The 22,643-nt window shown below is 38.8% G+C and overlaps 1 protein-coding gene across 2 annotated transcripts in view; it reads left to right on the top strand.

The window, feature by feature from the left end:
- The window catches only part of POU2F1 (POU class 2 homeobox 1), a 112,534-nt gene that overhangs the window by 24,809 nt on the left and 65,082 nt on the right, over positions 1–22,643 (top strand). Inside the window, exon 1 of one of the 2 annotated variants that reach the window (XM_068180521.1) lies at positions 16,401–16,446. The exons of the other annotated variant lie outside the window; for it this stretch is intronic. Within the exon in view, the coding sequence (XP_068036622.1) occupies positions 16,416–16,446 (31 nt within the window). The 5' untranslated portion in view covers positions 16,401–16,415. Of the gene's footprint in view, positions 1–16,400; positions 16,447–22,643 lie in introns of those variants that run through there. 2 annotated transcript variants of the gene reach the window in all.

The following is a 22,643-nucleotide window of genomic DNA, read 5'->3' as shown; positions in this document are numbered from 1 at the left end:
GTGCTTTTTCTACAGACACCTATAGGATGTGGGGCTGTGGTCTGACTAGGGAAGAATGCCAGAAAAGTAAAAAGATGATGAGAATGTGGAGGGATGATGATTGTTATGATTATTATTAAGTTTATTTTTGCTTCTTGCTGTGAGTCTAGTATAGCCCTGAAATCTGATGTCTTAAAGTAAAATATAAAAGTGAGAGCAATTACCTGGTTTTGGTAGCATGGCAACATTTCTGGAGAGATTCTCTGAAGTATTCCCAGTGGATATGCACAATTAAGGGAAGTAAGTAGTCTGGGATAGAATATATAATCTACATAGTGACTTCTAGAATAGAAAGCCTCTAAGTAGACAGGTGATTACTCTGTGCATCACAGGAGAAGGAGGACTGAATGAAAGCTATTTATGCAATATACATATTCCCTGTCTGAAAGCTAAGTGAGCCTATGCCTGGGAGCTGCAATAACAAAACAAACAGATGAGATTTCTTTTTAACTTTAAAATAATACAATACTGCTGCCTCCAGTCAGCGTGAGGGTGAATGACTTCTCTTTTGTCATCTGTATGCTGGATTAATGCAGTATATTTTATTTGGGTTGCTTTCTGAACTATTTCTTAATGACTGGTTCAACTGTGGTATATGACTATATGCTGCTTGTTACCCCAAATATTATGGGATAGCTGTATTCTAGAAGTCATTTCTTAAGAAACTGTGCTTAACACCTTGTTCTCCTGTGTGCATACAAAAAAAATTATTCAGGACCTGGCTAGTGAAGGAGTGATGACTCTTATGTCAGTCAGTACCCATGATAAGTGTTGCAAATATTTGGTATTTTCTTTCCATTTACTTGAAATCTTCTGCTGCCTAAAACTTGTTTTTCAATCTTTTGGTTGAGAATTGTCAGAAGTCAGTTGTTGGAACTATTAGGCTTCAGCCAGAGGGAAGGTTTTGTACAAATTGAATCTCTTTTTACAGGAAACAATTAATTTTCTAATTTAGAAAATTAGTGGTGGTGTGTGTTTCCAGTTCCCTGATTAACTTTCTAATTTTGGTTGATTTTGAGCAATTTGTCAAAAAGGCAGATGTGCTTTTTCTGTAAGGTCCATGAAACTGAGTTGGGGCAGGAGAGGGATAGGAATGCTCGGAGAAGACAGTGAAATGGACTTGTGTTACAGGCATGGAAGAGTTAACATCAATAAATCCATCTTTAAAAATGTCCCAAAGATAAGCTGTGATCAAACGTAATATATGAAAATCTAGCATTCGAGCCAGCATTCTCAGAATGAGATGTTGAGGTGGTCAAAGCTCTGGATTTTGCCAAAATAAAAGTAATTCTAATAGGTTTTTGTGGGGTCTTTAAAAAATACATGAGAATTCTCCTTAGCAGCAGTAAGCCTCTGTAGTCATTCATGTATTTGCTTTGCCAGCTGTAGGAGCTTAGGTGCTGTCCAGTATCACCAGGGATTTGTGTCTGCATTTCTGTTCAGGTAGGTGTTCCAAGAGAAGACAGTAGAATCTTTGAATTCAACTATTTTATGCAAAGTTATGTTAGTGGTTGTCTCAAGTATTTTGCATTTCTACAATGAGTACCTTAGAAATATTCCTCTTCTGTCTGCTTCATGTGGCTGTAACACTGTCAGTATTCAAGGTGTTTTATAAATTTAATAATCTCAGACACTCCTGTACACAAAACAGATGGAGATTTTTTTCAGTTATTTTAATTGCTCTGTAAGTTCTCTACTTCCAGCATTTTTGGCTTCTGTTCAGTATATATAATGTGAAATACATTCAGTCTGGTTTGTAAAACTGACATAATAGATGCAGGTTCTGTAGTTCTTTCTAGTGGAATTCCCCCTATTTATTATTATTAAAAACCCAAACAAAACCCACATAATTACTTTGGGAATATAGTTCTTAATAATGGTAAACAAGGCCGTGAAAAAGGAATGTTTTTGCCAATTTTATTTCACGGTGTTTCCCAGGTTACCTTACAGGTGGTGTAACAGAATATAAATATGCTGCCAATGTGAGACAGAAACCTCCCTTAAAAACACAACAACAACTGAAATCTGCTGTGTCAGTGCCAATCTGCTGGAGATGTATTTGTCTGTCAGTTTATGACCTTGCATTTTTTGGTAGAATTTTCATAGTCTTAACTGTGCATTGGACTTCTAAAGAAAATTAACCTGCAGGCTAATGAAGATTCATACCTTTACACTGTGTGTACTTTATACCCCTGTTTGTAAAAGAAAGATAAGTTACAGAATTAATTTAAAACTTTCGATTTTGGGTACTGTTTTTGTTCAGATGAAGAAAAGATCTGTCCTCAGAATAGTCAAGAGAGCATTATCACGTAGCAAAGTTAGATTATTTAATGTTCCTTTCTGCACTCTGGAGATAGCGTGCTCTAGGAGATGCTTATGGTTGTCAGAAGATGTAAATCAGGATGGAGATGGGTTAATTGTTGATAAGGGACAACTTAAGATCATTATGCATTAAAAATCAATTATTGAATTAAGTTAAAACTATTCAGTATTAATAATTTATCGTGGTATTGACACAAATCTGTACATTTTCCAATCTCATCCTTTATTAGAAATACTATTGGCAAACATTTTCAGCATATACATCACAGCTAAAAACCCACAAAGGAATATATAAATTATGTGTAAGTAGTTGATGCACATTATCAAGGGGAGGAAGTGGTCTAGAGGACAAAAAAATGCTTGAGAGAAGCACAGTCTGCAGTTATGAATTATTTCATATAAATATTGCCTATGGCATGGGTATTTAAAGGGGGCGAAAAGCCGAATATATTACACGCAACTCATATCAGCCGCTGTGGGCGAGCTCTGGGAGCGATTCCGAGAGGAGGGACGCAACTTGGGAGCCTCAGATACAGCCGAATGTTTTGTCTTCAGCTGATCAAATCCTCAGGGCTCCGTGTGGTGAAGAATGAGAACGCGTGCCTTCCTCGGCGGTGCAGAGTCGCTCAGGCCCGGGGGCTGCGGGCACGGCTCGGGCGCAGCCCCGCAGATGGCGCTGGCCCCGGCGCCGCTCTCCCGGCGCTGTCCGGGCAGGAATCGCTGTGCCGGGAATGCTGATGGGCTCCGTGCACAACGCGTGCCCTTCAGGTGACTGCTGGAAACCAGATGTTTTTGATAAGATTTTGATAAATGTATTGGGATCCACTGAGAATAAGATTTAACATGAAAATAAATAAAAAGCACCCAGGGGAGTAATTCTATTTTATTTATTATTCCTTAGCTCGGATAGATTTATTTTTTAAAATTTTTGTTCCGTTCCTTTCTTCTAGCCTTCTTAATAAGAGCATTGGGCAATTTATCCCCACGATGAAATTATATGAAATGTTTTTTGCCCTTTTTTTTTTGAATCTAAAACCTTCAGCAATGCATACAGCACAACTGAATTTTCAAAAGAAAACTCTTTGAAGTCCTTTTTTCTTTTTTCTTTCTTTGTGTCTCTGTCTCCCCCTTTCTCCATCTCTCCCCCCTCTTTCTCTCTGTCTGTCAAGTTCAAGAGCAGCTCAGATGCCATGAATTAAGTGAAGCACAAAAGGGGAAAAGGAGACCCTTTTGAAGAACAAAGGCCTCCCATTAGGCTGCCGTGTTCTTTCTCTGACCAAAATTGCTCCCTACATGGTTTTTATTGCTGTCCACATGCTTGGCACATAAGGTAAATACAGTAGGACCCTCGTTACCTCACACTCTCTCTTCCTCTTCCCCCTTCAATAAATGTTTTTTGTCTCTTTGATGTCCCTAGTAATTCTTATACTGATTGTTCCCACCCTCATAAAAGCCCCAGGGGTAGTCATGGTGGTGGATGGCATTAGATACTGTGTAAATGCTTCCAGAAAAGAAGACAAACTGCAGCCAAAGAATTTATTTCAGGTGGAAGAGAATGGGAAGGAAATACAGATGTTTTCTTTTCAACGTGTTGCCTCTTTGCCCCTCTTTGCACTTATATTTCCCAGGGAAGTTCATCATTTCTTCCTGTGTGTTTCAAAAAGAAACAAGGAAATGGGGCTAAGTCAGAATTAGGAGAAAATGCATGCCACAAGACTTTAAAGTGATAGGAACCTTCTCTTAAGCCTTCTTGATTATTTATTTTTCTTTGGTTTGGACAGCTCTCTGTTTCAGAGCTCTGCTGAAAAGTAGCAGCTAAGGTTCAGACTGTGGTGGATTTCAAAATGTGAATGTGCAGTGCATGCCTTTTAAAAATAAATCAGTTAGGCCCTTCCTACTGAAGAGAAATTTTTAAAATAGCACTGAAATGTATGCATGCATATAAAAAACTGGAACCAGTTTAAAATGCTATCTTAAACCTAAAATTGCAACGGAACTTTTTAGTACTTGAATGGCAAAATTTGCTAATGGTTTCAAAGACTTCTTTAGGCAGAATCCTGAAAGGTGAGAATTATTGCTGTGAATAGCATAATTCATGCTGAAGTTGTCTGGAAATCGTAAAGTATACAAGTATTTCTTGGAATTTGAAATTATGTTCTTCCCAAATAAATTGTTTTCAGAGCTATCTGTTTTGTTATTTGTACTTGGTTTCATCTTCTGGTTCTGCATTTTGAGTGACATGAAGTAGTTTCATTAGATCGTGTAACACAATTTAATATGTAATGATTAACAGAACATGTAACTGTTTTTATTTTTGGCACTGCTTCTTACTGCTACCACCTCACCTCCTGGAGTATATGCTTTTATGAGCATCTGCTGTTATGAACATAGTAATTCCAGAGAAAATGTCAACAAGGCTACTTAAAGAAATAACAAGGACTCTTATCAGTCTATTTTGTAGATTACAAGGCAAGGAAAATCCACCTTGAAATCTGACTTTTCATGGCAAGTTTTATTTTTTTAAGTTTCTTTTTTTTTTCCCCATGTTGCATAATAAATTTTGAAATGCATTATTGGTTGTAATCAGTTGAATATTTCCTCACTCTGTGTGAGCAAGGTTTTACATACACATCTCTGCAAAGGAATTAAATTTGCTTCCCCATCCCCTTGTAATTGGCCTACTTAGCTTCCTGCTGTGTGTGTGTGTGTAGGGGGAGGTGATGCTGGCACTTAGTGAACTTTCAGTGTGTAATTGGCATATTTTGATCCATATTTCATGCAAGGATCGGTCGTCTAATGGCATCTGCACCTTCAGGTGTTCTGGTAGAACGCCCCATAGGTAGCAGTGGTGCATCTGCTTGTGGTGGATGTGGGTGCTGTGATTAATGGCAGTGGCTACAGCTGCCTGAGTATGGAAGATGAACCTTTGTTCTACCTTCCCCCTCCCTCTTTGCCATGCCCCATTTGTCATGTAGCCTCTCCTGTTGTCGTTTAACCTATGTCCCCTTGCTCCGTGGAGCTGTACCTGCACTCATCTTCCCCAGCCTCACAAATCTGTGCCAGCCCCTCCCTTCCCCTCTGCCTGCGGGTGTGGTTCTGCTCACAGGTCAGAGCAGATGCTCATCCCACTCCTGAGCAGCAGAGGCAGGACCAGGCTGTGCCAGGACGTTCATGGCTGGAAATCGAGCCGAGGGAGAGGAGGCACGGCTGCTGCAGCCACAGTTCAGCCACAGCATCAGCTAGTTTGTGTTACCTACCGACCAAGAGCACTGCAGTGCTTTTGTGGGGAGCTGGGACAAGGCTGGGAACCGCTGGATTCAAAGAGTAAGAGGAAGACTTTCTGAGGGAGGTGGGGCTGTGTTGTACAGAATCACAAAATTAACGAGGTTGGAAAAACCTTTGAGATCATTGAGTCCCACCTATGGCCTAACACCCTCATGGCACTGAGTGCCACATCCAGTCTTTTCTTCAGTACCTCCAGGGTTGGTGACTCCCAACACCTCCCTGGGCAGCCCATTCCAATGCCCAGTCCCTCTTTCCGTCAGGAACTTCTTTGTTATGTCCAGCCTGAACTCCTCCTGGTGCAGCTCGAGGCTGTGTCCCCTAGTCTGGTCGCTGGTTTTCTGGGAGAAGAAAACAATGTCATGCAATTAAGTAATGTGATTTTAATACTACCTGGAATTTCTATGATGATGAATAAGAACTAAAATATAAATCAACTTTACCAACACAATAAAAAGTGAGTGTCAGCTTCTGAGTATTCCTTTCAGCAGCAGTAAAATGATTTCCCAGGCATGTCTTGTAGGTAACTTTTATTGAATTCCATCAGATTATTCTTCCTTATACTTTTTCTTTAAGAATATGTAATATACACCTGAAAGAGAACATTGGGAATTTTCAATTGTATGCCTGCACAAAACAGACTCACAGCCTGAATTTTGAGTTTTACTTGTCAATTTCTGTATAAAGACCAGTGACATAGTAGACATAAAAATTTGGTGGCTTCCATTGAAGACTTGTTGAAATAAGTAATGAAAGAATGTGTTGGCAAGAAGCTTAGTTTTAATTATTCAAAACTCTGTTCCTTCCTTACATAGGAACTGCAAATTTGTGAGAATAGTACCTAGTGCCTTGGAAACACTGCACAATGAAAAACACTTAGATTGCAACTCTTAAAATAAGCTGAACATTTTAAAGAAATGATGATGTCTTCAGATTTTTTTTTTATTTCTTTAGCACTGATGCTGCTTGAATTTTATCAGGTTTGTCTTAATTTTGAACTCCTAGACTTTGAAGAAAGGCTTAGCAGAGCTCTGAAATGTGAGGTTGGTTATAGTAGTCATTGAATAGTCGTATTGACAGTGTAAATCCAGGATAAGGGGTTCAGTACATCATCTGTTTCTTCCCAAAGGACTAATATTATTTATTAGATTCTTAGTAGAGCCTTGAAGTTGTGTAACTACTCTCATCTTCATCACAAAAAATGTAAAATCTCTTGAGGTAAATAAAATTTTCTGCTCTTATATTCTTTCATTTGCAGACAACAGTAAGCAAGATGCCTTGTAATTCAGATTGTAGCTTGCATTCTGAGTTCTCTGCCACTGGCACATGCTCTTTTTCACTAGCTTGCTTTAGGTTATAATACAGAGATTTTTCTTTCTGTGTTTACTTTGCTTGTTTCTTGTATTTAGCATTTTTTTCAGGCAGCAACATAAAATGGAAACTTGTGCAAAAAAGATTGTGTTGCATGTTGAATTTTGAACACTGAGTAAAACTTTCAAAATTTATTACCCTTCCTCTGCAGGAGGAGATTTTGTGTACTGACATTTGATGTTTTCTTTTCTAGGGGCTAAACAAAATGTTAAAAAAATTTAGAAATTGGTGTAACAAAATCCATTCAACCACATTCAGTAAAGAATCTTCTGTGGTGGGTGAATTTCTCAGGCTGTAGTTGTTTAGGAAATGATGACCTGTTTTGCTATGATGGTGTGGCTTACCTTGACTGGCCATTAGAAAATTCGAATTTACATGCAAGTGACCTTGTGGTAACCACTTGCTCTGAAGGGCATACAGGAGCTGTCCACGTATACAAAAGTCAACACCTTTTTCACTATAATTTGCTTTTATTAAGGGCAAAACTAATCTAAATGATTCTGAATTATTTTGTACAGCTGCAAGCACCCAGCACAGGTTACTGGCACACTGTAACTTGTGCTGCTGGAGACCTGGCTTTTTTTTTTTTTTTTTCATATAATTTTTTGATAAGAAGTCTGTTGCGTTGATTTTTGGATATGTGTGTAGCATTCAACTTTGGGAAGATCCATTCTCACGTGAAGATTTTAGATATGGAGGACTTCTTAAAATGTAGCCCTGAGATGTCACCTAGAGAGATGTGAGGTATCTACACTTACTCGTTCTCCATGGTTTAGATTTAGGGACCACCCCCCTGGTTTTTTTCCTGAGATACCTACAAACTTTAATGAGCTTATATTGTAATATTGTGTAGAAGCAGCTGTCAGTATTCTTGATGAGGTCTAGAGAGTTGTGCAAATGGCTTTTTCACTTCAGAGCTGTTGTATGAAATTTGCCATCTAGGATTAAGCACTCTGATCCCAGATTCTGGGCAGAGTACCCACACTGGAGGAGAGCAGCTCTGCAATACTCAATTCTACATTAAAGTCTTGTGGATGTCTTCCATATCCATACTTGGAGAGCTTAATTAACAGAACTAATTACTATTCCAGATAGATCTACATGTCCCAGTGCAAATTAACATGGAGTTTAGGAAAGTAGAAAGGAAATGAATTTGTCATGTGTGTGGCTGCTTATCAGCTCTTGAGTCTCTTTTAAGAGTGCATGCTGAACGCTCAGGTGATCCTCAGCAGCTGATAAGAGGTGTCCATGGTTGTGCTTGGCATTAGGAGAAGCACAGAAGCTCTTGCTGAGGCCAATCTGCTTTTCCTTTTGCTTGCCTCGTAGCCAGAGTGCAGCTTTGCTTGGTCTTCCTCGGGAACATTGCTGCTGCTGTTGGCTGTGCGGGTTTGTTCTGCGGACACAGGCTGGGGGTCTCGGGAGGAGAGAGACTCGCAGTTGTAATCTCTCCTTGCCTTGCCTCTGGTCAGGCAGCCGATTGTTTTTCTGGTTTGGTTCCTCCGGGTGGCATCTGTCTTCAGGAAAAATTTCCTTACAGCCAAGTGTGGGCTGCTGAACTGTGGCTGTCTCAGTGCCCCTGTTTCTGACTGCTACGCTGAATTAATTATGTGAGCAGTTATGGTGTAGGTGCTGGAAATGTTTGTGTCTGTTCAGAATGGAAGAGCTGCTCTTAAATGAATTTCTTTGTCATCCTCTGGAGCCTTTTTTGGGTTGTTTTTACTTTACTCTTAAAAAAAAAATCCTGAAAGATAATATTTCATATTTCGTATGTATAAAAGTTAGGTTTATGCCACTTAGAATGCCTTTCCTGTCCTGTGATTTTATTCTCAATAGTATGATATGCCTACACAGCACTTCACTCCCATCTCCTAAGCTTTATCTTACTGTAATTTTCTAGTTCTAAATGCTTGTTTAATACTAATCAACTGTTGTTCAACGTATTATAGTTTAACTGTGTGTTATTGACACAGTATTACTTGAAGGTTTCTCTTAAATGCCTGTTTTAAAGATCTGGAAAACATTGTTCTTTTAAAGATTGGGTTAAAATTACTTGTACAGAATTAAAAATATGTGAACAGTGTGGCTGTACACAGCCAGATGTTGCAAGATCAGCATGAGCCTGACAAAGCCTAGAAGGGATTCTGCTCTCGCTAGGTAAAGACTTGAACAAATACATGGGACCTGCAGTGTTCCCCCAAAGGCCAAAAGAAATGAATTCTCTCGAATCAGAATGTGATTTCTCTGGAAAAGTTTGCTCCACTGAGAACACCTTCTCAGCATCTCCTGGGACTTGAGCCATAAAGGTCTTGGGTTCAAAGCAAGCTGGAGTTTGCAAAAGGCAAGTGTAGAGAAATAATTAATCTAGTGAAGGCTGGGGTACTCAGTTCTCTTTTGTTTCATGAAGAAAATGTGGCTGTGTTTTTGCTGTATGAGTTATTCAATTGTTTTCTGTTGCAATATTTTCATTAGGAAGGGGAGAACTTTAAATTTTCTTTTTTTTTTTCATGCTTAATTTTTAAGAAATCAAGGTCTTTTTGGCTGGCATAGTGGTTTATGCTATTCATAGCTGTAAAACTGAAGTTCTTTGTAATACAAGAAGCAAACTCAAGTAATGGCAAATTATTTTCCAAATACAAAACAAATGTGTATTATACGGTGTTTGTATTGCTTTGGCACTAGTCAGCTGTGAAGTGCCTTTGCTGCTGAACAGCTTTACTGGTCAGTAGCTGAGTAAAGCTAATAGGACTTGCAGGTAGCAGAACCTCTTCAGGTCTTAAACACAAAAGCAACATCACATTCATGTTCTTGTTTTTCTTCCTAGGGAAGCCACAACTAAAGACAGAAGTTGAAATTCTGGAAATGGCAAAATGTTATTAAAATAACAGAAAGGTTTTTTAACATTTATTGGTGTGCAAAATATGCAGTGCAATGTCTACTCTCGGAGATAACTTTATTTTTTATGGTGAAAATGGAACACAACTAAACTGTTGTTCAGCAGATACTTAAAGCATTATTGGGACAGCTTTGCCTACTCTGTGCCTGCTATAAATTTATGAAAACTGTACCAAAATCTGTATTTTAAGAAAATACGTGTGCTTAAGTTTCCAGTATTGCTTTTTCAGGTGTTTTGAGCTTGTTTTATGGGCATAGAATTTCCAAGTGCCAGTGCTGCTTTGAAGTTAAAATAAATCTTTTGCATTTCAGCATGTGCTATTTTAAAAGAGTGTAGTTCCAAATAAAGGGAGGGAACTCCCTTATTCTATTTCAGAGTGTTCCTTGAGGAGGAACCTGTAAAAATGCTGCTTGTGTGAATTTTCTCCTCTTCATGGGCAAGCTGGGGAAGTAGAGATGAGCAGCAGTTGGAACTTGAAAATGGATATTTCTGTATAACTAATAAAATTACTCTTCAGGTCACCAGGGCTGCAGAGTCAGCTGTTGTGTCCAGTGGATTTTGATTAAATTGGAGCGCAACATTTTCTTTTCCCCTTTGTGTGAATCTGGCTCTTTGAGGTATGCCCTCCTAGAGCATGTACTGTTTCAATCCTTATTTCAAGCATTTCCACTCTTTGTACCTGCTTTGAGCCCTAGGATTTTTTGCCTTATACCTTGACCTTGGTGTACCGTGCATTTGTGAAGCTAATAAGGTGGATTTAAGAGAATAGCCTGTCCCTCAAGTTAAGGGTGAGAGGCTAGGAAATAAACACAGCGTGCTACAGAATGGAAGAGAGCAGAAAGAGATATTTAAGAGGAGATTAAATACACTTTTACATACTTTCTAGGTGGCAGGGAAAAAGATGATGTACTGACAAAAGGTGATCTTTTCTTTCTTTGGTAATACATTTTTGTTGTTTGTTAACCTGTTTACAAACTCTACATTAGTTTTTTATACAAAAATTCTCTGAGCTTTATTAAACCTCAAAGGGTGGCAGGAGTTTTTGGGGAGGGGTATGTTTATTCCTGTTTTTCAAAGAACATTGAGATTATTAGGTTATGCTGTTAATTTCATTTTTTGTCATTTTTTTGCATCTGTTGTCCAGTTGGTTACATTTTTCAGGGGCACGGAAGTCTCAAGGAGACTGGTTTCTTAGGGATTCCCCAGTAAATGGGCAGGTACAGGAAACTGCTACCATTTGCATGAAAAGAAGGAATTCAGTAAGAACATGAGATGCATCAATTTTTGGAAAATTAATGCAGAGAATAGATCTTTATAAACATGCTTATTGCAGGAGTTCAGTAAATCAGAGAAACCCATCTTTAATCTATCCTATATATATGTATCTATAAAATGCCCTTAAGGTAGACAAGTCTTTTGTATGGTGAACTGTAGAGATATTTTTAATATCTGTCAATTCTTTGACTCCATTTGTGGGACACTGTACAAATGATCGTACTGGTGAAACTGAGAGTGTAGGGTAGGGCTGGAACAGGGCAGACACAGAATTGGGTTCAGAGGACATGGTTGCCAAAAGAAGTCCTTGCCAAAAAGGTAGATTTGCTGCCACGTGAATTCTTGTTCTGAGGTAAAACAGATTTTTAGCTTTTCTGGAAATGACTGTGCAGAACCGGTTTTTGTAGTTTGAGTCTCTGATGTACCTACCAAAAGGGGCAAACTCTTGCTTTAATCATAATCAGGTTAAAAAATCTCAAAAATATAGCAATTGCAAGATGCAAACAATTCAGGAAAGAACCTTTAGTGGTTTTAATGCCCAGTGAATTACATTGCCACTCTCTGTGTTCTAATAAAATAATTTTGTTTATGGTATGGTGGGCTCTGTCTTGTTCTTCATTACCACGGCAAGTATTAGAAGCACCTGGAAAAAAAATAAGGGTTTATGGATATCTTTTCATTCTCTGTTGCTGGTAAGAGAGTTGATAGAATCCAGCCTTACTCTTTTTCAGTCAGAGCAGTCTATAAACTAATTTTTAACGGGCTTAACTATGAACAGTTGAACAAAATCTAACTAGTAATTCTAAGAGATGAGAATTGCATCGGATGTTTTGAGTCACTGTTGACTAAAACGTGTCCCAGTTCTGTGGCTACAGCTTCAGTAGGTTTCTCTTGACATTGCCTGATGTGTTGCATTTTGTACATTGCTTTGTATTTGAAGGAAGCTTAAAGGTGCAAATGTATTTGGCAGTGTAAGACTTTTGGGTGGTCACAGTGGAATGCTTTATTTAAAGGGAAAGCTAATATGTTACAGTTACTAATGTACTGGAGAAGACCAGCAATGATTGTGACCTGAGTGACTTCTCTATATGTGTATCTAATTACAACTCTTTTTTAAGGTACTTTACAGTATAACAATACATCTCTTTCTGAAACAGAAGTATCTGTACTTAAGTTGTGGTTCCAAGCTTGGCTAAGCCAACTTAGCAGCTCTCTGAAGCTGAAATGGGACTGCCCTTGCTCCTTACCTTCAGCTTCATTATCTTGTCTTTGCTCTTCTTCCTTTGGAAAGTCTTGTACTGTTCTAACAAGTTATGTACCCTTCTGGAGGGGTGTAGTGACAAAGCCGGCACAGTGTAGCCAAAAATGGTGGGAAATCCAAGGGTGGAGGGTGGCCTCCTTCCAACACTGCTAAGCCATCACATTGCTGTACCCTTGCTCTCTACACTCATGCTGAAGCTGTGACAAAACTTTTAAAGTTTCCTGCCACCAGAAGGACAGGGCAGTTCTCCTTCCTTTCCCATTCCTTCATGATTCAGCCTCTACCCTTGTATCTGTTTTCAGTCTTTGGCTACCACACACAGCTGATTTAACTTGAAAGAAAACAAATTTTCTGTTAGTTTTTTATGAAGTTAGTTTTCTTCTGGACTGCCAATAAAAATTATCTCCCCCTCTGGTTAGGTGCGCAACAGGGAGGGCAATGTGAGAGAAGAGGGAGAGCCAACTTACTGTGACTGGGGAATAGAAAGAAAATGAAGCTTTTCTTTTTCAGTGCTGGACAGTCATAAGATTGGCTTTGTTATAAAATCTAAGAGTATTGTGAGGCTGTGGTTTAAACAGTACAAACCAAACCAGATTGATTCTGCTTGGTCCCACCCTCAACTGAATTTGCTCTGCTGGGCCTGTCTGATTTTGCGGGCATCCAGGTTGGGAGCTGAGCTGCCAGAATTGTTTTTTAGAAGGAGATGAGCTGCCAGAATTGTTTTTTAATTTTCTGATGCCCAGTTCTGCGGGCTAATCGTGCCAGCCATGGGGTGAGCTCAATGCTGGTGTGAACCCATGGGAGGGATGGCCAGGGGAAAAGGGGGGTGCCCTACAACTTTATCAACTTTGGTTATTTTCACTATTACATTAATAAAATGTTTCAACTACTTCTGCATCTACATGTGTTTTGTAGATGAGATAATTGACATACATGATGCAAATGAGAGGGAGATGTGTGAATAAGACAATGTTTCTGCAGCCCTGAGGAAGATTGAGTTACAGTGAGAATAATCAGGGGTTTGTGAAAAATATCAATCAACAAAGGAGATAAAGGAGGCTCTGATGGATAGAAGGTACTTGACTGTGGCTTCTGGAAGTCAATATGAGACGTTCTTGGTATGTTCCTGGCAATCATGTTCCCATGGTGATAGGAAAGCACTCAGTTATCTGTGTCTTGTTCTGGACTTGTATTGGACAGATGGAAATCAAAATACAGATCTTATACTTCTTGCATAATTAACATTTGCATCTCACTGCTGTGAGATGTAACCAAGGCCAAAAGATTAACAGGATCAGGAAAGAAAGGGGATTATTCATTTACAGTACATTATGCTAGGTTAAATGAAAGCTTTGTAAAGCCTTTGTAAAGAATTGAAAAACCATTATACAACAGGGAACAAATAAAGTGCTAACCAAAGGGGATTAGGAAGAAACTTCTCTGGTAAGTGGGCTATTCCATGGATGTCCACTGTGAGGTTTCTTGTACCTCATATTAACCATACATCAGCCAAGTTTTAGGTTCAGCAGTTCATCTCTTTGCAACAATTCTTATGTCCATTTAAACAGATGCTGTTGATTTGAATAGAAATGTGTAGTTGGAAAGACTGCTTAGGGAAGCCAAGTTTAAATTTAGTTGTGCACGAGATCTCTTTCCAGGAGAGACAGCCTCTGGAGAAAGGCCAGGGTCTGCCACCATCAAAGTGTAACCAGAAACTTGACAAAGAAATAGCAAGGGTGATTATTTACAGTAGGGGTGTGTGGTGAAATTTGCAAGTGAGGAGTATGTGGAACATCAAACTGGGAGGTTTAAAAATTCAGCTAAAATAGTGGGCCTGTGATTGAGAACTGAATGTATGTCTGATTTCAAGTGTGATAATTAAAAAAAATATTAGTAAAAATTGGTGCTCAAATCAAATAAGGTGATCTCAGCAGCAATAAAAAGGGTCTTTATAGTATGATACATATGCTTCTGTAATTAGCAGGACAAAACCCCTAATAAATTAATCATTCATTTGATTGTTAATTTAATAGGCAAACTGACGATTCATTGCACACATAGGGTAGATTAGTTGTCAACTGGAGTAATACTGTAGGATTTTGAACTTGCATAGTGAAGTAATATATGAAAGAGGAATTGTGAGGAATGCTGTTTGAAGAGACTTCCTGGTGTTCTAATCTGCCTGTTGACTCTTGCAGCGAAATGATCTCTGAGAGAGCAGCTCATGGTGAATGCACAAGTACTGATAGCTGATATTTTAATACAAAAATGAGGGAAATGAAAGAATAAACTCAGATGACTTACTTAAAATTGTACCTCTGCTACTGGGTATCTACTATCCATCAGCAAAAGCTGCTTGACAGACAAGTAGTTGTCCATGCTCTGCTATTTAGAAGGATGCTACAGATTTTTAGATTCTAAAAAAAAAAAAAAAAAAAAAAAAAAAAAAAAAAAAAAAAAAAAAAAAAAAAAAAAGTTTATTGAAGAATAATCATAATAAATACCTTATATGGCTTCCCCCCTCCTGATGAAACAAAGAGGAGTCCAAAGGGAGCTCTGGTCTTGAATGTCTTTCTGCTGGCTTAGGAGGATTCCAGCTCCAGCTTTGTCAGTTTGCTCTCTGTACTCTCCTTCTGAAATAGCAGTCTGTGGTTTTTTCTCTTCACAGTGATCATGTCCTGGTTAGCAAATAAGGAGGAGAGGCAGTGGCATGGCTTGGGAAGCACTGTCTGATGTAATCATGTGGAATTACCTTTCTCAAGCTAATGAAATACAAGCACACAAGGAATTGTTTGGAATACCCTGATCTGTTTTTCCTGATGGTGTTTAGCAAGCTGATAAAGCTCAAGTAATACCAGTGAATGCCTTTATTTCAAAATTTGCATACAACACTTGCTGTGATTGCATGATATAGGATGAATGTCACTGCAGGTCGGACTTCATGAGCCAAAGTGAGCCACCACAGCAGCACCTCTCCCTCCCCCTTCTCCCCATTTATCAACTTGTGCACTATTTAGACACCTTTCTGGCCTGATAAAACAGTGCCAAAAAGCCACAGCAAGCCCACAAAATAGAGGAAATAATGGAATTTCCACTCCCCTCTTTGATGAAAGACAATTGTTAGGCTGACTGACCAGCCTGGGGAGTTGTAGTCGCTGGACACTTTCTGAAATGTGCAGAAGGATGAGGACCTCTGTTCTTGTACACATCACTACCTGCTCACCTGCTTTTGAGTGGCCTTAAGTGTTTCCTAAAAATTGAGAGAAAATGCTGTTCTCAAAGTAAGTGGGAGTGGGGAAGAAGAGGAATGCTGGAGAGACCGTATGAGTTGGATTTCTAAAATCTGCGAGACAAGGCAGCTTGCATTTAGTAATTTAGACTGACTGCAAAGAAACTTCTCTAATTTGTTGATTTTATGTGTTTGTTGATGTTGGTAAATCTTAAGTGACCAAGGAAGCTGCAGAGAGGGGGTGGAAAAATGAGTGAGTCAATAAAATAATGTCAAAAAATGGGGCAGTTTTATTTTAAAAGCTGGAGGTCAGTTGCAGTCGCTTGAGTAACTAGATAATTTTATTTGCTGATAGACAATTTTTGGTCAATAAAAATAATCTAATGTCAATTCATACAATTTTCTGGGGTAGAAGACAAAGTCTTTTCAGGTGAATTTGCTGTAAGCCTTTTCAGTTCTTGTTAAGATTAAAGCTCTGTTTTGTAATTGTATTGATAAAATGCACTCTTTTATAATGTATCTGATTTAGAATGGCTTACTTCATTGATTGCCAAATTAAAGTGATACAAAATCAATAGTAACACATACTAAAAGGATTAAGGACAGGACAACTGAAAAATTTCAATACAGTTGTTAATGGAAAGTCAAAATCTACTGGCTGTCTTTTTCTTCAGCAAGTGCTTTCCGTATCTGCCAGGGATGAGGAAGAAGTATGGAAGCTTTAGTAGTGAAGATTTCATTGGATGCAAATATTGGTGGAGTTGCTGCTATCAGGTCCATTACTTCAAAGGGGTCTTAGCCACCAATTTTTTTTCTGGGAACTTACCCATGTATTTTAATTCAGCTGTATAGTGTCTGCTAAACACCTAGCAAAAAAAAGATGTAGGTTTCACTTTTGATAGAGGAACTTGTGCTCTGAAACACGTGCACTCTAAAAATGAGTTGAATTGTGATGAATTAGAGTCAGGAAATGGCTTTTGGAGTGAGGCAATACCTATGATAACACAATACTTGAGTTACAAATATGGTTGAGTCTAACCTTATGGTGCTGCTAGGAAATTTTGTAACATCAGGACAGTTGCTAACAAAGCCAGAGATGTGATGGATTCAGAATGTGAAAAGCTTGCCAAACTGAATTTAAAATTCAGAATTTTTGGTTACACCAAGTTTGACCTAGTGAACAGTGACTTGCTCACTGAGTCTAAGGGGTCTTATGCTTGAGGGAGCCTCCTTAACCAGCCCAACGTGCACAGGAAGATCCAGTTGCTGGAAACTGATGCTGGTGGTTTCAGTTTTAGGGCATGCCTTATAAAAAATGAACTGCCAGCTAACAGTTGAAGCTAAGAAAATGGTTTATAGCTCTGTCTATTAGAGTGTGTTAATGAGACTCTTCTTAATCTCATCCATCACCTGGAAGTTGAGGCTGAAGTTACACAGGAGGTGCTCGATGGCCTCCTTTTATTACAGAAATGTTGTCTCCAGATCTCATCAGAAGGCAAAACCTTCACTCCTCCCTATTAGCTTCTCCTTTCCCCTCTGTCCCCTATTTAAGCTGTTCATAAGCAAGTACCATGGAGAGTTGGTCAAATGACATTTGAATTGCATATGGGCAATTTCAGTGCAAGTTTGTCCTCAGCATGCAACAAATATAATGAAAGGAACCACAGCAGATATAAGAGCTGTAGAGGACAGAATCAATATCTACTTAAATCTTCTATGTTTTTGAGATGTACAAAACTTGCCTCTTTGTTGGTGTAAGGAATACATGTGAGTGAGAGCAGAGAGCATGTGTGTATGTGCTTGGGTAAATTTGCATTTAGAGTGTCTCCTCCTTAACACCTGACATTAAATATTTATTTGTTATACCAGTATTAGCTGGTATTACTACTAATTCTTTCAAAATTGCATGTTCACTTCCAGTGTAAAATTTTTCAGCCTCTCAGGTTCCAGACTCTGCCAGTTGTATGCACCTTTTATTTCTTCCTGTAAAATGTGCAAATTTACTGGCTTGCAATACAGACTGAGTGCCTTCAGTTTTGAAATCTTTGGCTTTTATTAATGTGCAGTGGACTGTCAATGTTAATATGGTGTGGTTCTTAAAGGGTAAATTATGCCAGGTGTATAGGGGAATGCTATTTTTTTTTCTTCCTTCTAATGAATTGTGATTTTTACATTAAATGGCATGTTTCTCTTGCTCAGTGGTTGTGCCCTGATAAAGCTTTATGTGTTTCCCTGGTCATTTTAATGCCACCAGCTCAGCTGTTTCTTTAAAATGCTGCTGATTAGAAAAAGAAAAGAAATCTGGAAGGCAGAAAAGGTAGAGAAGAAAACCAAAAGTACTTAAGCAAATGAGAAGCTTTCAAGTTAGTAATGGATTCAAGTTAGTTACCACAGGTAGGATAATAGGAAGAGCTCACAGGTGTACAGTGTGTTGTATATGTTATGAAGGAACAAAATTTATAGCTAATGTCCAATATGCACATTGAACTGCTCCTGTTTGTTTATATTTCCCCTCTCCTAAAATGTACATTCTCATATGGGACAACTGGCATAATGGTGGCCTCTTGTGAAGTTACAGGCTGAATGTTCCTGGGTAAGCTTGCCATGCCCTCCTTGAAGAATAAGGATCACTGGGAGATGGTTATGCCGGGTACAAGGACAGATATTTTATAAAGCCAGCACAAACAGGAGTGACTGATACTGAGTCTGTTTCTTATCAGCCTCCTGCTCTTTTGGGGACTGATAAGCATCATGTTGTTATTTTTACTTAACCAGATTTCCAAAGGAAAGAGAGGTTTGTGTTATGTCTTTCTGACTTTTCCTTTCCACTCTCCCTCAAAAAACAGTTGTCCAATTTTAACCAAATTGAACAGATGTTTCAATGATACAAAGTTCCTACTGAACAAGAGATAAGGTCCTGAGTTTATGTGCAGTTAATATATGGATTCCTAATGCTTCATGTAAGAGATCTTGTATGTTACAATTTTTCATGGAAATAGCTGCTGTATTTTCATGTTCAAGAAGTAGTCAAAAAGCCAATCAAATGCTAGGACTTAACAAGAAAAGATCAGAGTGCAAAGCAATATAAGAAAAAATAGCATTGTGCCACAATCCATTAGTTCTTCTTTCTCTTAGGTACTAGGCTGTGCAGCTCTTCTCCTCAGACATGAAAAAAAATACATAGAAAAGCAGCATTAGGAAATATTTTATGGAATCCATTCACACTTTTAATGGACAACTGTGTAGACTGTTATCATCCTAGAAGATGGAGCTAAGGGGGGATATGGCAGTGAAGTGTCATGGAGGGGGAATAGAAGCTTACAGGTCATGAGTTCTTATTGTGCAAGAAGTAGGGGACATTAAAGTGCTGCTACAGAAGAAGATAGATTCAAAGCAAAATGGAGAAGAATGTTCTTTATTGTGTGGTTAGACTGTAGGACTCCTTGCTGCAGGCTGGTTCCTCAAAGTTTGCAGGGCTTCGACAGGATGTTAGTGCAGATTCATGGCAAAGAAAAATCTGTTGAGGTTACTTCATGTTTAGCAACATCCTCTGCCCCAAAAAGTCTTTGATTTGTAATTGGGGATGGGAGAGGGTGGGCAGTGTCTTAGGTACCATCTGTGTTCCTGCTTCCCAAGAGCCATAGGATATTAGCAGGGATACTTGGGTCCATCCTTTCCCCTAAGCCTGTAGGGGCTACTCTTACCTGAAACCTCGGTATGAGGAGAGTTTTCTTGTGGCTGTGCCAAAGGAAAAGCAAAGAAAGGCTGGTCCTTATCTGTATGGCTTTTCTGGTGGGTTGACTATCCAGTACATATATGGGGCTAAGTCAGTCCTCCCCAGGTTCCAAAGCAGCCCCAATGCCTTGTCCATGGTTGTTTAGCCAGCTGGTATGGAATTGGTGAGAAATGGTATGGAAATGGTATGGAAACAGTGAGAAGGCTGGGGTGAAGGGCTGCAGGCTAAAGTAATGAGCTGTGCATGCAGGATGCAGAAAGGCATGGAATTTATCGAAGGAGGGATTTGTGTTTGTAATTTAGGAACAAAGGGCAGGTTTTGTACGGAATGAACAGCTGTTTGTCAGTCACAGTAACTTTGGACTTTTACACTGAGACTTAGAAAGCTGATACAGAAAGAGTACAGTAAAAACTTGAAATATTACAAAGCACTTGTCAGAGAGGTACTGTCTTGTGGAAGTCTTATAACTTGTCCGGAAGTATTTGAGTTTCTGACTTTTCTCTTCCAGCTATGTTTTTTCTTGATGGCAAGGTACAGAATGACAAGCATTTTCCAAATGCTGTGTTTTTTCTTAAACTTCAGTTCCTTGTGGCAGAAAAGAGAAGCCATTTCCTTCACAGGCATCACCTCTTCTAAATAACAAATATTCACTTTACATGCTGAGCAATTGCTAGTCTAGGAATATATCCAGAGGTTTATTTTCCTGTGTTAATCAAGGAAAAATGGATGTGCTTTTTAGTAGACGTTTCCTTTACAAGATGCAGTAATTGGTGTTTCACTTGCTGAGTGTTTAAACTCTTTAGCCAATATGAAGCAGATACGACCTCTTTCTCGTGGCCAGCTGTGCAAGTTGCTATGGGAACTCGGTGGGGACTATCTGCAGATTACTGCTCTGGGGACCACACCTGGCTTATTTGCATTCAATTTAAGTTGGGGAAAATTCAAAAGAAGAAAAGAGGAGTGTAGACTTGCCAGTAGGCAGGCAAAAAAGGGCTTGTCGTTTTGAGACTGTGACATTGGATGGAAAAGATGCTCGTATTCACGCTTCTTGCAGGCTCATGCAGGGCTCTGAATTTTGTAACCTTTTTACATGCATTTCACCAGTGTTGTGAGGCTTGTTGGAAATGGAATGTCACAAAGGATGCTTTTTTAATTGCCTCTGACTTAGTTAAATCCCATAGAATTTGCTAACTTTCTCTGCATTTTAAATGAATAATCTCTCTGTGATGAGAGATGGTGAAAGCAATGTGGAATACAGGTCCTTCTTTTGAAATGGCATGTTAGATCAACTCAGTGCAGTATTAAAATGTCAGTGCAATATTGAGTGTTGCTGGAGAGCTTAGCTTGAGGGGGTTTTTCTGAATACTGAATTGCTCTTCTTTCAGTGGTGACTGACTTCCTAAGAAGGCTGGGGAATGATTTTCATTCAAGTCAGCAGCGGTGGTCAGTTGGCAGCTCTTGGGCTGCTTGTGGCTGGATTTTTGGGGATGATGGTATTCTGGCACTTAAGGGCTTTACTTTTTTTCTTACTTGTTCATTCTCACTACAGAAACTTGCCTTTTGATCAAGATTGGACAAAAGTGATGAAAACAGCACTGTATGCTGACTTGCTTTTTATGTTATTTCTTCCACTGGGTTGGCACTGTTGTGGTACCTTTCTGCAGGAAAACGGAACATGTAAACTGTTTTCAGAACAGTAGGCTTAAAGCTTTGAGAATTCTGAGATCACTACCTTATTCTAAAAAAAATAAACATATTATATATACACTGTTTATAATATAGTGTACATGTCCTATATAAAACATAAAATATGCATAAATGTATATGTTATATTTAGTATATAAAGTATATATGTTTATATATCAACTATATATATGTGTGTGTGTGTATATATGAAAAATTCTGAGGCTTAATTGGTGGTTGCTTGTAAACAGCTTCAGTTCTGATGTTATTAATGTCACCAGAGCTGTGGTGTCCCTTGAGAGTTCCAGTTTTCAGCCTGGCTTGATACTTTAGATCAGCCTACAGAGGTTTTATACGGAGGTTTCAGACATTTATGAGGTGTACTTGTTTAATGTCTGTAGATTGGTCTACTGTGACATCTTAGGGTTATTAGCAGTTATTTTAAAATTCTTATGTGAGCAGTTCCTTGAATTTGGGGTTTAGTGCTCTAAGCTGGGTCTGTGCTAAACAACTTACTTGTATAATTGTATTTGTTTCTCTGCTGCTGCTGCTGTCAGTCAACAACTCCCCATTTTGTTTACTTTCAAAACCTTGCAATTATAATGCCTTCTTCAATGCATCTGATGAAAGGAAGTGATTCTGTAGTTAAATTTTATGGTGTAGGAATCACATTTCCATGTTTGAGCATGGAAATGGCCTGTGTGAGACCAGAAATCAGAGTATTCTCCAGTGTGGCATTGTTGGGGTATGTACATATGTAAATATACTTGATAAAAGTTGTCAGTGTTAGTGCTGAGAGTCAGTATCCCAAAGAGGAAAGAAATAGTTGTTGTGAGATTTTAATTTCTTCTGTTTGTCACACAATTTGCGTGACAGAATTCATAAGATGGATGTGAAACACAGGAGTGGATTGAAAGTGTAGGCAGTGAAAGTTTTAAGGCAATATTCCTGCTGGAACCATCTTTCCCATTTGTTTCTGTGTCCTTGCTACCTTTGTGTTTCACCAGGGTAAACATTTCTCCCTCTCGGATTAAAAAACAGCTTTGGGTTAGTATTTCTCCTGTCAGTTGGAGTAGTTTAAGGCAGACCAGCTCTTTTGTGGAGTTGTGTAAGAGGCAACAGGGCAGCAGTGCTGCTTTTTGCTGCCTCAGCATTCATGGCCCATGGTTGTGGTCCTGACAGTGGACCTAAATTAAGTGTCCTGGTTTTAGTTTTTGACTTCTCTGTGGAAAAAATATCAAATACGCATATGTGAGACTTGGGTTTCATTGAGGAATGGGCAAGAATTTAAGTATTCTGGGCATCACTTTTGAAAATTTTTAGTTAGGCCTTTTGACCTAATTTTTTCAATTGTCTTCTTTTACTCTGTAATTTTTAAGTAGATTGTGACTTTTTTTCTTTTTTGAGAGGAGTCTGCACCTGTCAAGCGAATAGTTCCAGTCAAAATAAGTTACAAAAAGTGAGGCAGTGTGGAAAAGTTTACCTCTTCTCTGATTTGCTGGAGAACTAAACGACATTCCAGTCTTCAGTGGTGTGTCCATGGGCCTGCAAA

The sequence above is a fragment of the Anomalospiza imberbis genome, chromosome 2, assembly GCF_031753505.1.
Source record: "Anomalospiza imberbis isolate Cuckoo-Finch-1a 21T00152 chromosome 2, ASM3175350v1, whole genome shotgun sequence".
In the NCBI taxonomy this organism is placed as follows: domain Eukaryota; kingdom Metazoa; phylum Chordata; class Aves; order Passeriformes; family Viduidae; genus Anomalospiza; species Anomalospiza imberbis.
The sequence above is the reverse complement of the archived record's forward strand: the minus strand, read 5'-3'. Positions and strand labels throughout refer to the sequence as shown.